General features: G+C 40.0%; 4 protein-coding genes across 4 annotated transcripts; 2 read left to right on the forward strand and 2 right to left on the reverse strand.

Moving 5' to 3' along the window:
• Positions 1-474: 474 nt before the first annotated feature.
• LOC131255135 (pathogenesis-related protein STH-2-like) lies at positions 475-1,048 on the reverse strand. The gene is made up of 2 exons (XM_058255831.1): positions 865-1,048; positions 475-776 (listed from the first exon to the last, which is right to left on the reverse strand). The coding sequence occupies exons 1-2, from the start codon at positions 1,046-1,048 to the stop codon at positions 475-477; spliced, it is 486 nt and encodes a 161-aa protein (XP_058111814.1).
• Positions 1,049-3,796: 2,748 nt separating this feature from the next.
• On the reverse strand, positions 3,797-4,285 carry LOC131255136 (pentatricopeptide repeat-containing protein At4g39530-like). The gene has a single exon (XM_058255832.1). It carries the CDS (start codon positions 4,283-4,285, stop codon positions 3,797-3,799), a length of 489 nt encoding a protein of 162 aa, XP_058111815.1.
• A 2,304-nt stretch (positions 4,286-6,589) lies between these two features.
• Positions 6,590-7,186, forward strand: LOC131255137 (pathogenesis-related protein STH-2-like). Its single transcript, XM_058255833.1, has 2 exons — positions 6,590-6,773; positions 6,885-7,186. The coding sequence occupies exons 1-2, from the start codon at positions 6,590-6,592 to the stop codon at positions 7,184-7,186; spliced, it is 486 nt and encodes a 161-aa protein (XP_058111816.1).
• Positions 7,187-12,959: 5,773 nt separating this feature from the next.
• Positions 12,960-13,612, forward strand: LOC131255138 (pathogenesis-related protein STH-2-like). The gene is made up of 2 exons (XM_058255835.1): positions 12,960-13,205; positions 13,311-13,612. Exons 1-2 carry the CDS (start codon positions 13,022-13,024, stop codon positions 13,610-13,612), a joined length of 486 nt encoding a protein of 161 aa, XP_058111818.1. The 5' UTR covers positions 12,960-13,021.
• The last annotated feature ends 941 nt before the right edge of the window (positions 13,613-14,553 follow it).

Consider the following 14,553-nt stretch of genomic DNA (forward strand, 5'->3'; position numbering starts at 1 on the left):
GCTGCCTATTTATGAGCTTTCTTATTGTGTGAAATTACTAAACTATCCCTGTCTAGATTCATCCTAAGGGTAGCTAAATAAAGAAAAAATAATCCAGAAAAATTTAGAAAGAAATCTACACAGCTAGCAATCTGATCTTAGAAAAAAAATCTAATCTAACAGCTTGCTCATTAAGATATGCATACGGTTTTGGATTTGCAGAAATCACCGTATCCAACAGATCCGGCCTCAAGGCAATAATAATGAAAACAACAAAGTGACGGCCCCTTTAGAGTCTTTCACTTTATGCAGATCTACCACTAAAATCACAATATAGAGGAACAAATTAAGCTTATTATTATTTAGCAAGACATTAAGTACTATTTGAAAACAAACTCAAGAGCTTCCTATTCCCATGAAAACACAGTCTATAGAAATGGAACTTATTCAAAAACCAATCATAATCAAACTTGAAACCCTCATAATCAACCATAGCTATACGTATGCATTTGGATTTTCAAGGAGATATCCTTCTACTGCCTTGAACATTCCCGCCATGTTTCCCATCATCTCCTTGGTTTCATCTTCCTTGGGCAGGTTACCTTCTACCGTCTCAAACTCCCCATGAAACTTGCATACGCTTCCACCATTGATGCCGTCTTTGAACTCCAGCGTAAATGTAGTTGATTTCACTTTCTTCCCAAGTAGGCCTCCTTCAATAACCGAGTACTTGAATAAACGGTTATTGTCGTCGATCTCATCTATGCGGTCCTTCCAGTAGCTGAAGTCCTTGATGGCTGCACATTAACAAAACAAATACATTTTTTTTTATATTGAAGTATAATGCTGTTATTATGAAGCACATACAAAAATTATGTTAGTTACCATTAGTAAAGTTGGACTGTCTGATCGTGCCAACCCCACCGTCCCCTTCGAGAATGACGATGCTTGATATGATTTCAGGCATGAGCTTGGGCATGAGGTTGTGGGAGTCCTTCACCATCGCCTTCCAGAGTCTCGATGGTGAGATTGGAGACAAGATTTCGTGACCCACCGTTCCAGCAACCATGATTTCAATACTAATATTAAGGAGTAGATATGTCTATGGTTGTGGTTTTTTAGTAAGTGGGCTCGAGCTTGTGAAAAGATGAGAACTCTCGTGAAGATTTATACATGCTTAGGGTGGAAAGAGAGGTGGGAGAAGTGAGTTCTCTTTCATAGGATTTAGCTCCATTGAATACATTGAAAATTCTCTTATATTCCATTCTTAGGCATTGTATGTTGGTTGAGACAAACCCTTTGCTTTGTATTGTAGTGAGGGATTCTTGAGCATGGATCACAAATAAGTGGAATAAAGCTCGTCTACATACCACACACGTGCCAGCATGGTACATACTTGTGAGATCTATTCCATCCATCAGGTTTTTCTCAAGTTCAACTGGTTAGACTTCTGACCAGTTTAGAAATTAGACAAAGGGGTCACGGGCTCGGGTGGGCCTAATCGCGTTGTTAATGAGAAGTTCACCCGAACGATCAGCTACGTCACCAAACGATTGGAAACTGTGGTGTGGCCCACATGAATCAAAGGTGGGACTGAAGTTTGGGCTTCAGGCCTAAGTTTAGTGTTGCATCGAATGGTTGAAGTGGGTTTTATATAATCATCCCGGTGGGCCCTATAAAAATTAAGGTTGGATGTCTCCCTCCCAACTATTTACCTAGGTGGCCCGCCTGAGTCACAGGTCTGCCTGAGTTTAACATGGAATTATGTATCTAATGAATGGAGAGGATCTCAGACACCCCACACACACTCACGCCTAGTGGGACTTCACCGATTTCCCCACCTTGAAGCCATAGTTTACTCATACGATAACGTTCAAAGTATTAAGTGCATGTGACATCCACCGCATCAAACATTTTGTTCCTATCACGAGGATCTTCTCATGCAATAGTTAGTCATATGTACCATCTTTTTGGTGGGGCCTGCCCGAATGGATGTACATCTTTTCGTTTTTTTTTTTTAAAAAAAAAAAACTTCTACAAAAATAAATAAATAAATAAATAAAAATTGGACCACACTATATAAAATAATGTGCAGGCATTGGTAATAGAGAAACACTAGTGTGGTCCAGCAAATGAGTATACATTATGGAGTATTCCAAAAGATAATTCTCACGATAGGGCCAAATTATTAGTAGATGAGTTAGATGTCATATAAACATGAATATTTGGAAGTTATTTGATGGTTGGACCATAACATATGGTTCAGCCTGCTAGTCTCGAGACCTCATTTAATTTGACTGTACACTGGCCCTTATTTTTTATGGGCCCACTATGAACTATATGTGACATTTATTCTGATCATTAGATGTGTAATCCCATTTTAGGCCAGAACAAAATATTAGGCTGACTTGTGTTTCCAGTTGGCCACACTAAGGTAAATAGTTGGGATTTTACAAGGCCCACCATGATTATTATATACAATCCACTCCAACTATTAGATCCCACACTAAAAATTAAGCCGTTAGTACAAATATTAAACCCTTCTCTGATTCAAGTGGGCCACACCAAGGGAAATAGTTTGGAGGGTGGGGTTTGCCCTATACATGGTTTCCAATTGCCTGGTCCACCTCAATCAAGAATAGGGCTCAGTTTTGGACTCTGGGCCTAACATGAGATGACACACCTGATGGTCGGGGTGGATTTCACATAAACACCACTGTAGGGCCCATCAAAGTACCACCCTTTCCCAAAGGCGAGGTGAAATAACTACTGTGTTAATGTGAAATCTGCATGGACCATTAGCTGGTCATCTCATGTTAGGTTGAGGGGCAACAATTCACATATGTAATTCCTATGACCCTAACAATTGAAAACAATATATAGGGCAAAACTCACCCTCCAAACTATTTCCCTTGGTGTGGCCCAAATGAATCAAAGATATGATTGAAATTTGGGCCTTAGACCAAAATTTTAGTATGGCATCTAATGGTTGGAGTGGATTTTATATAATCATTACGGTGGGATCTATAAAAATCAAGGGTGGATGTCTCTCCCAACTCATTCCCTTGGTGTGGACAACTTGGATCATAGACCAAAACTAGTTTTTAGCTTGCATACAAATCTAATAATCGGAGAGGACCTCACATACACATCAAAGTAGGATTGACAATGGTTGGAGTGCATTACCCATAAACATGGTTGGAGTGGATTACACATCTTATGGTTAGAGATGATCTCACATACACATCATGGTGGGCCCGTGAAAATTCAACGGTGGGCGTTCGTCTTCCCACTTATTTGATAAAAAAGGTATACATTTTCAAGAGAGTTCTCAAGTCCAACCCGATTAGACCAAAAGCTATATATACTCCATGTGATTACTTCCAAAGTATCATGTGACATCCAACTCTTCCAAGAGGTCGTTACTATCAAGATCTCTTGGTACAATTTTATTTTATTTTTTATTTTATTTATTTATTATTATTATTATTTTTTTACACACGCACACACACTACCCCACACACTCACGCTGGTGGAATTTCACCACCTATGGGTACTCAAACCCTTGACCGGGAGTTGAAACTCCTGAGAGTCTACCACCTGAGCAAGAGTAAGGACCCATCTCTTGTTACAATTAGCTATAGGTGTACATGAGTTGAGCCAAGGCGAGCTTTGCCCAGCTTGTGCTTGACTCAGACTGATCGAGTCTCAGCTCATGCTCAGCTTGGCTCGGCCTTCGAGCTCGGAAAAGCAGTTCGTGCTCAGCTCGGCCGAGCTCAAGCCGAGTTCGAGCTGAGTTTTTGGATCTGTGCTCTACTCAGACGGTGAGTAGTCGTGGGAAAAAATGGAGAGAGTGGCTTGCATTGGCAAGGTGCCCCATTTCATTTGGGTCTAAGCCCAACCTCCGCATCTGATCAAACAGTCTAGCTGCTGATTTAAATAAGTCATTCTTACAAAAACCAGCAATCATGGAGGTGAAAGAAACTAAATCAGGATCCTGCGTTCTAACAAAAACCTTCTGAGCCTTATCCACCAACCCACATATAGAATAGAAGTCAATCAAACAATTCTCAATCCTGCAATCACCGTTGAGTCCAACTCTAACAACAAGAGAGTGCACTTGTTTCCCAACACCAACCACGGCCAGGTTAGCGCAAGCCTGAAGCACAACATTACAGGTAAAATCATTGGGAAGAACACCGGATTCGAGCATTTCTACAAACAGAGAAAACCCAATTCCCCAAAGACCATTCTGAATGCAACCAGAAATAATTGAAGTCCAAGTGACAACATTTCTCTCAGGCATTCGCTCAAACACATAGAACACATCCGAAATATTCCAAGTCAAGCCGAGTCGAGCTAGGTCCAGCTCGAACTCGACTCAAAATATTCTGAGCTCTCAAAATATTCTGAGCTCCCAAAAAAAGGCTCGACTCAGTTCGAACAGAGTTTTGATCCGAGTCGAGTCGAGCTTTTTCAAGCTGAGTCAAGCAAATTACCGAGCTTACACTGCTCGTGTACAGCTCTAGGTGCAATATTAGTCTCAGTACTATCTACAAACCAAATGGGCCATACCTAAAACAAGCACATTAGTAAATGGAGAAACATAAGACTAGTCCACTAAATGAGTACAATAGTCAATTCCTATCTACAAATCAAATGGGCCATATCTAAAACATGAACATTAGTAAATGGGTCCTTGCTATTGATCCGGTGGCAGACTCTAAGGAGTTTCAACACGTGGTCAAAGGTTCAAGTACCCATAGGTGGTAAAATCCCACTACTGTGTGGCCCACCACAATGTGAATGTGACATCCAAGCCACACCAAAGAAAGCAGTTACTAAAGAAAAGTCTACCTTTGATTTTTACAACTTCCACTATGATGATTATATGAAATCCAGAAGGTCATGATTGCCCAGTGCATTGTTTCCAAACAAGTAGTCCACTTGGATAATAGATTAGGGTGATTTTTGGGCCCTTCACATAATATGAGGCAATGCACTCGGTGCTCAGTGTAAATTTTACACAAACATCACAGTGGTTGACTCAAGCAGTGTACCCATTTTCTCACATGCGCACCCAACCGAGCGTTAAAAAAAAATGTTATTGGAATGTAAATTCCTTGTTATTATGTAGTTTTTTGTAAACTTCTCTAAAACGTTTTAACATTTGAGACCTTTGCCAATCTCACTAGGCGTGTTAAATCATGCTAATGATGACAAAGAAGAGTGTGACACAATAAGAGAAAGATCACCTTCTTCTACAAGTGATTAAACATTAAATCCATAAGGAGATTTTTTGAGTCCATTATAAAATAAGAAAGAAAATTCAAGTATTTTATTGAATAACGTTTTTATAATTTATCAATTATACCATTAATAAAGAAAATCTATACCCTAATTCAAAAATATCCAAGTAAAACTTTTCTAAAGCCTACTTTCTCAATTCGTTTAGAAGTTACTCCAAAGCAAAACTTTTCTAAAGCATAAGTTGCCAAAAATAAAAATGTCTAGATAAAGCTTACTAGAACAGTCATAGCATTATTACAAGTGATTTTTAAAAAAGATGAAAAATCCTAAAACTCTAAAAATTAAGGAGATACGACAAAAATGCAAATTACTAAAAATAGTCAAATTTTCTAAAATTATAATTTTGAACCGAAAGTGTGTGTTTTCTGTTAAATGGGGGTGTGCGACCTTCCATACACGTCGATTGACCCTGAAACCATTGTTACATAAAGATTGATAGTTGTGCATTTTGTGACAATGTCTAGAATAGGAGTTACGAATGATTTACGACCCACTTCGAACGCCAATTTTTACTTATCTTGAATGAATTTCTTCAATCTGAATGTACTTGGGCCCAATTATATTATGCTTTATGTAGGACTGGAAGAGATCTAACAGATTACTTTCACTTCATTTGAACTTCTCTTGGTCCAATTGTGCAAAGAATGCATTTGTGGCATGTCAAACATCAGATGAACATGTGCCACATGTGTTAGTAGGGCATAAGTCTGGGATCTAGTACATTCATCAGAATGGCACTACTATTTTGATGCCTGGGCGCCTAAGCATCCGGTTGATCCACCCGTCAGATGGACCATGGCTTGCAAATATACATGTGTAAGTGTTTGTCTATGTATACACCTGTTTACAGTATTGTTTACAATATATAGTAGCCCTGGTTAGACCAGATTTTATTTTTGGTAAACAATGTAAGATCTCAGCAAACCGATGGATGGACTAGATCTAACAAGTATGTGCCATGCTCACGTGTGTGGCATGTACACAAGCTTTATGTCGCATGTATGCGCTTATCAAAACTCAATATTACCTCAGCTACAGTACAAAGCAAGGGATCTCCGCATTTTTTATTATCATTTGTCTCAACCTGCATGCATTGCCTAGGATTGGAATATATGAGAATTTTCAATGTATTCGTTGGAGCTAAATCCTATGAAAGAGAACTCACTTCTCCCACCTCCCTTTCTACCATCACCATCTATAAATATACTTGCATCTTCTCATCTTTTCGCAAGCTCAAGTCCACCTAGCTACTCAAAAACCACAGTCATAGACTTTTATACTCATTAATAGTATTGAAATCATGGTCGCTGGTACTGTGGGTCATGAAATCTTGTCTCCAGTCTCACCATCGAGACTCTGGAAGGCAATGGTGAAGGATTCCCACAACCTCATGCCCAAGCTCATGCCTGAAATCATATCAAGCATTGTCGTTCTCGAAGGTGATGGTGGGGTCGGCACAGTCAGACAGTCCAACTTCACTGATGGTAACTAACATAATTTTTTTTTTTTTTTAATACTTAATATGCGTTTAAATAAGTTTGATAACAGCATTATACTTCAATAAAAAAAAATGCGTTTGTTTTGTTAATGTGCAGCCATCAAGGACTTCAAATACTGGAAGGACTGCATAGATGAGATCGACGACAATAACCATTTGTTCAAGTACTCAGTGATTGAAGGTGGTCTACTTGGGAAGAAAGTGAAATCAACTACATTTACACTGGAGTTCAAAGATGGCATCAATGGTGGAAGTGTATGCAAGTTTCACGGAGAGTTTGAGACTGTAGAAGGTAACCTGCCAAAAGAAGATGAAACAAAGGAGATGATGGGAAACATGGAGGGAATGTTCAAGGCAGTAGAAGGATATCTCCTTGAAAATCCAAATGCATACATTTAGCTTTGGTTGATTGTACGTCTTTCACCTCTCATTTTGCTTGATTGTTGAATAAGTTCCATTTCCTTGAACTGCATTTTCATGGGAATAGGAAGCTTGTTTAAAGTAGTAGTTAATGTCTAGCTAATAATCTTTGTTCCTCTATATTGTGATTTTAGTGGTACACCCACATAAAGTGAAAAGAGTGTTAAAAAGAGATGGTCACTTTGTTGTTTTCTTTATCAGTGATTTGAGGTCGGATCCACTACAAACCTTTTAGATTAATCTTAACCTACAACACAATATGTGGCACTCACCACGATGTTTGCATGAAATTCAATCCATCTATCGCGTGTTGACCCTCATTTCTACTTGGGTCCCAAAATTTGGATCGATTCAACATTCAGGTGAGCACACAATAGAATAATTGGGATGGGAATACCCATTATTAAAAACCTTTCAGATTGTCTGTGGGACCCATCATGTTTTGTATATACACCATCCATTCCATTCTGAAGATGTGCCCCACCAGGACAATGGTGAAAAAAAAAAAAAAAAAAAAGAAAGAAAAAAAGAAAAATGCGGGTTCGGCCGTTTCAATCCGAGTGAGTGGAGTTTCTTGAGTTTTAAAGGCTCGGATTGTTCCGGGGATGCAAGGCTATTAAGAATCGGCGTTCAGGATCTAAGAAGATGGTCGAAAGAGGGCCGTATACTGTTCTAGGACCTTAGAACTAATGGAAAATCACAAATAAACGGTTCTTTCTTCGATCTGGTTTCACTGGGTGGTTTAGATGGGTCCCGCAGAGATTGTGGGACCCAGTTTTCCGGACGGAAAGATTGAAAAGTCGGTGGTTTCCCTCTTTTCGCAATTCCTCACGTTTCTTACGTGTTTTGATCGAACACGTGATGGGGCGTGGTTCGTTAGGATTTCCAGCTGTTTACGCTTTCTCAGATTCGTTTTTAATGTTTCTGATGAGTTGGAAGGAAGACGAACGGTTCAGATCAATCTTGATCTAAAACCGATTCAACGATTATTGGCGGGAAGGAAACAATTAACGGCTTACAGTTTCAGTTGTTGGCATGATCCGCGTGAATGGAGATGGATGGATAAGATCTCAGCATCCAACTGTTGAGGATCGGGGAGAAATTCTCTCGCGGATCGACTCGGAACGGAGCGAATTAATTCCGTTTTCGGAATCTTCTTTTACACGCAAACAGTGATTTGCGATCAAACTCGTGCGCACGCATGTGCGTGCAAACGTATGGTATTGAAGAGGTTTTTGTCGGATCTCTGTTACGATCACGATGAACGGTTAAGATCACCTAGAAGATGATTAATGGTAGGCCATAACCCGACGAACAGACGGACAGTCGTCCGTTTCAAACTCCCCGGCGCGGGAATGGCGGGGAGGAAGAAGACTCCCTCTTCTCCTGTCGTTTCGTTGGGTTTGAACTTTAAGTTATTTTATTATTTTTATTTTTTGTGGGGTCCACTAGGGACCAAATGAACGATCTGGTCCGTCCACTGTATGACCCAGCCCTGTACTGACCCAGGGAAATTTTCTGGTATAGATTGGACTTCTAGGTGGGCCGCACATCGCATATCTTTATCAATTTATTGTAGATTTAATGTTGTTGACGGTCATTTTAAAAGCTATTAATTGGTATATCCTCATTTAGTTTTTCGCCTGTATAATACATTTTCTCCGTCTAATAGGATGATATTGTTAGATCTGAATCAAATCATAAAATTGATTCTCATCAATTTTTTAATTTTATTTTTCCTTTTAAGAGATCACCCACACTAATTTGAATGCTATGGGTTTTATGTCTCTCAATTAGCAAATGCATTAAAGATAATTTTAATAATATTCATTTGCAATTATTATAAAGTCTAAAAAGTTCAAATTAGCACATAAGGGCAATTAATCATTATTTGTCTAACCAAAAAATTTTACTTTTCAAATTAATTAGACAGCTATGCAATATGCTAATGTAACTCCATTATAAACGTCCTGCAGAGACATTCATATGTCACGAAAAATAAAAATATTGCATCTGCCAAATATTACCATGGCAACTTATTTCATCGTTTTCTCATCGGGATCATGCATGTTGGTCGTCACTCTGATAGAACTGATGGATGCATACATAGTGTGTCATGTTATGTTCTAAATTATTATTATTATTATTGATGATGGATTGATTGAATGACACAATTACATGACCAAGTTTGAGAGTTGAAATATGAAACTTAGCCGATGATCAAATCAACCACCTGTGAAAAAACAAGTCGATTCACCTCCCCATCTCAGGACAAGGTCTTGATCAAATGCAGGTGGACAACTCCATATTAATTATATGTCTCATCTCTTTTTTTCCTCTCACCACCTAGTGAAAGAGAGGCAAGCAAGCACACTACCAAATTGAAACAAGAGCACGCAGTCCACTAGACAGAGGTGTAAGTGCATAGTCCTTTACACGAAGGCATGAGTATGCAACTCAAAGGAGATGTGAAGTGCCGAAACAAAGCGCATGCTGTTACAGTCCCAAGAGAGCGGCGCAAGCAAGGTTTAAGAGTTATAAGCACAAAGAGAGGATAGAGAGAAGGGAGAGGGTGAGATCTAGCGATTAGAGCTGGGCACGGGATGACTCGACTCGGCTGACTCAACTCGTCTGACTCGTTTAGACCCAACTCGACCCGAACCGAATCCGTAAGTCAGTCCGAACTGAGTAGGCTTTGCCCAATCCGAACTCAAACCGATCGAGTCCGAGTTACTTAGTAACTCGACCCAAAACTCGATCCAAATCAGTATAGGCCAGACTGGACTCGGATTGGGTCAAGCATGCTGGACTCGATACCGAGTCGGAATGAGTTGGGCTCAGGCCTATTTCAAAACCACATCAAGTTGGGTCAGCCCTAACTCCGTCCGACTGGACCCAATGCCTAGCTCTACCAGCGATGGAGTGAGAGAGGTAGGGAGGTAGCCTTAAATTGGAGAGATGAGGCAAGGAAGGATAAACTACAAAAACGAGAATAGAAATACAGCGGATGAAGAGCTATACTCAAACTAAAACTTATTAATAAATAGTAAAAATGAAATTAAAACAGGATTTTAAACATCGATCAAATGGTATTTTGGGTTGGGTGGCTAAAATAGCTCATCCTACCCCAAAATCATATATGGTATGCCCGATAACTTGTTTTGGCCTACGTCCGTTTTAAGTTTTGATAGTTCGGATACCTTCTGTTGTCAACCGGGACCAGCTCTACATCAAGAGGCCACCGCTTCTACCCTCTCCCCCCATTCCACCATGTGCTGGGGTTGGTGGGCCCTACTAGGGGTTGCCACTTGTCAAAAACCAACAATTTTAAGCCACCGTATATACACATTGGTCCACCTTATAAGCAATCATGACCAATGACATTGTCATTGAAAAGGTGGACCTGTCTATCGGACCAATCGATTCATCAAGTGGGCCCACATGTATACTGAGTAAATGCACCTGATGTCCATTGGTTTCTATAAGGTGGCCCACTTGAAGAAGAATGTACATGATTTCTGCGTCCAACCATCTTTTGGGTAGAGCCTATTCTTTTCAGTAGCTCAAATGTCAATGCATGTAGCACTTAGGTTTTATGGGCTCATTCGATAGTAACATTCCATCTATATTAAGGCCCTCGTGGGATTAAGGAAATGAAACGGTGAATTTTATCATGAAGTTTTGAAATTCATAGATTTGCATTGAATTTAGATTTGACAAATCCCAAACACCATTGTTTTGAAATGAAGCTTCAAATAATTCCTCATTTTGTGGATATGCAAGGTTTTTAGATTTTCTAGATATTTGGATTTGCCCTAAATCAAAGATTTTTGAAGGTTCAGATTGGCAAATTCATTAATTTCACAAATCTTTATTTATTTATTTATTTTAAAAAAGTAGATTCAAAATTCAAGAATTTCACAAATCCTGGCACGAAATCCCTCACCCCAAACATCCCCTAAGTATATTCTTATTTAAGTTCTAAATATTATTTCATAATCAGTCTAACTTATGCAACCAAACACACACAAACCAAAATCTTTGATTTTTAAAGAGGCAACAAAGGCGGGCTAATTTAGATCTACTCCTGATAACCAAGTAGGAAAATAATTAATTTCAATTAGAAAACATATGTAAATCTCTCCCATTCACAGTAATAAAACAAAGAAAGAAATTCTAGTACAGATGGGTAAAGAAAGAAAAAAAATAAAATAAAGAAAGAATGGATGTGGGACTAGGGCTTGTGGGTCCTCTTCTTATACTTGGCTTTGATCCAGTGGAGGCTAAAAGAGTTGCCTTCCTTAACCTTCTTAATGCCAGAGGCAGCAATCGCCTTTGTTTTCTCCAACCTTCCTCCCATTTCTGCTCTTGCCACTCTCTTTATTCCTGTCTGCAACTGGGTCGACTGAATCGCTGTAGTCCCATTGATCAGCCCACGACGTTCCATACGAGCTATTCCTCTCCATTCAAACCTTATCAGAAAACCCCAACACAAGATTGGAAGAAAACCCAAATCCTAACTTGAGAGAGAGAGAGAGAGAGAGAGAGAGAGAGAGAGAGAGATTTCCTTCGCCAAGTGGTGGAGGCGTACGTACTTGGGATATTAATATAGATTTATATGGGGTTTGATAGATAGACTCGGTTTGGCTACCCCTCCTTAATAATTGGAATTTTTTCCGCAGAATTACTAAGGAATTTTGATAAGCATCCTTTTTCAAGGGATGAAATGATCCAATCACGTGACTAAACGTTCCTTTGGTAAGCATCCCTTCTCAAGGGATGAAATGATCCAATCACCCTCTACTTTCCTTCTTCTTCTTTTTTTTTTTTCTATAATTCGTTGGAATAGTGCATGTGGCCTCAAGTGGTGATTGGGTGGGCGTACAGAAAATGGGTTGGCTGCTTGGGTGGGCCCCACCGTGATATTTATGTAGCCATGACCTCCAGGTGGGCCACCTCGTGGTAGGCCAAAGTGCCAAATATTACCTTCATCCAGTCCATCCATCAGAATGGCACCACTATTTTGAGAAAGCGGATTGCTTGTGACACCGGGCGCAGGCCCGCGGCTGTGTGGGGCCACATCATCTTTTTTGGCAAGACCACGGATTCTAAAAATCAGGCAGATAAAAAACACATGTGAGCCATACCACACGAATCGGTGGGGATTGAACGCTTGTCGGTGACAGAAGTTTTGTATCAGGACGATATTTGTGCCTACAGTTTATCTGAGTGGTAATAGGGTATAAACATCATGGTCAGCTCCAGGAAGGTTTCAACGGTGGACGTTTCCGCTCACACTGTTTCGTTGGTGTAGCCCACTTAAATATTGGATCTGCATGATTTTTAGAATTCTGTCCTATTGTGGTCTTTCAAAACAGATGGACAGAGTGGATTTGTCATGTACATTTCTGTGGACCCCACACAGCCCTGGGCGCAGGTATATCAGGCTTCCCTATTTTGATACCTTGGGCCAAGAATCCATTTGATCCACCAGTAAGGTGGACCAACCCATCCACCTGTTTCCAATATTGTAGCCCACCTCACTACAACACAAAGCAAGGGATCTCCTCATTTTTTATTATCATTTGTCTCAGCCTACATACAACGCCTAATATTGGAATATATTAGAATTTTCAATGTACTCAATGGAGCTAAATCCTATGAAAGAGAACTCACTTCTCCCACCTCCCATTCTACCATCAGTATCTATAAATCTTCATGCATTTTCTCATCTTTTCACAAGCTCGAGCCCACCTACTTGCTAAAAAACCACAACCATAAACATATCTACTCATTAATATTAGTATTGAAATCATGGTTGCCGGTACAGTGGGTCACGAAATCTTGTCACCAATCTCACCATCGAGACTCTGGAAGGCGATGGTGAAGGACTCCCACAACCTCATGCCCAAGCTCATGCCTGAAATCATATCAAGCATCGTCATTCTCGAAGGCGACGGTGGGGTCGGCACGATCAGACAGTCCAACTTCGCTGATGGTAACTAAAATTTTTTTTTTTTTTAGTATTTCATATGGCTTTAAGCAAGTTCAATAACAGCATTATACTTCAACAAAAAAATGTATTTATTTTCTTAATATGCAGCCATCAAGGACTTCAGCTACTGGAAGGACCGCATAGATGAGATCGACGACAATAACCGTTTATTCAAGTACTCAGTGATTGAAGGTGGCCTACTCGGGAAGAAAGTGAAATCGACCACATTTATTCTCGAGTTCAAAGACGGAATTGATGGCGGAAGCATATGCAAGTTTCATGGGGAGTTTGAGACGGTTGAAGGTAACCTGCCGAAAGAAGAAGAAACCAAGGAGATGATGGGAAACATGGCAGGAATGTTCAAAGCAGTAGAAGGATATCTCCTTGAAAATCCAAATGCATACGTATAGCTTTGGTTGATTGTGAGGCCTTCACCTTTGATTTTGGTTGATTGTTGAATAAGTTCCATTTCCTTGGACTGTGTTAGCATGGGATTGTTTTCAAATGGTATTAATGTATTGCTACAGTAGTAATATTTGTTCCTCTATATTGTGATTGTAGTGGAACATCCATATGAAGTGAAGAGAGTCTTAAAAGAGGTTATTTTTTGTACATACCATCCAATCCATTTAGAAGATATGCCCCACCAGGATAATGCAGCATTTTAAAAAAAGAAAATCACTTCAAAACTCAGGTAGGCAATACTGATTTTAGAGCGTTTGGGTAATGTATATACACGATGTGCCCTACCTGTGCCTTAAATTGGGCTTATTTGAGAATAGTGGTGGCCAGGCTAGGCCCTAGCCTAGCCCAATTCCAGCCCATTGCCACCCTTAAGACGGATTGGTTGGTTTGAAAAGGTCAATATACCGTGTCTTGATCTATAGTAGACCGGTGTAGTTACAGTTGGGGTGTGAATGGGCTGGGTTGGGCTAGTTCCTGTCTTGTGAAACTATGAAAGCCCAATCCATAATATAATTACCAGAGTACAGCCCCTGACTAGCCAACTAGATAAGCATCTACATGGGGCCTAATAGGATATAATATCTAGATCTGGCCATCCTATATCACATGATGGGCCAAAGAAAACGGGCCCAATCACAACCCCACCCATCCACTTTTCTGACCCATTAAGTCTGACCCATTATGCATAATATAGGACTAGAGCTGTATGGGAACACAGTTAATTAACTTGCTCGACTCGACTCAAAAAAGCTTGACTTGACTTGTCTCGAAATTGGGTTCAACCAAAGTTGAGCTGATTTTTTTAGCTCAAAAAAATTTCGAGCCGAGTCGGAGCTTGACTTGACATGGCTCGGAACTTGACTTGAACTTGACTCGGTTCGAATCG

The sequence above is a fragment of the Magnolia sinica genome, chromosome 9, assembly GCF_029962835.1.
Source record: "Magnolia sinica isolate HGM2019 chromosome 9, MsV1, whole genome shotgun sequence".
Classification (NCBI taxonomy): Eukaryota; Viridiplantae; Streptophyta; class Magnoliopsida; order Magnoliales; family Magnoliaceae; genus Magnolia; species Magnolia sinica.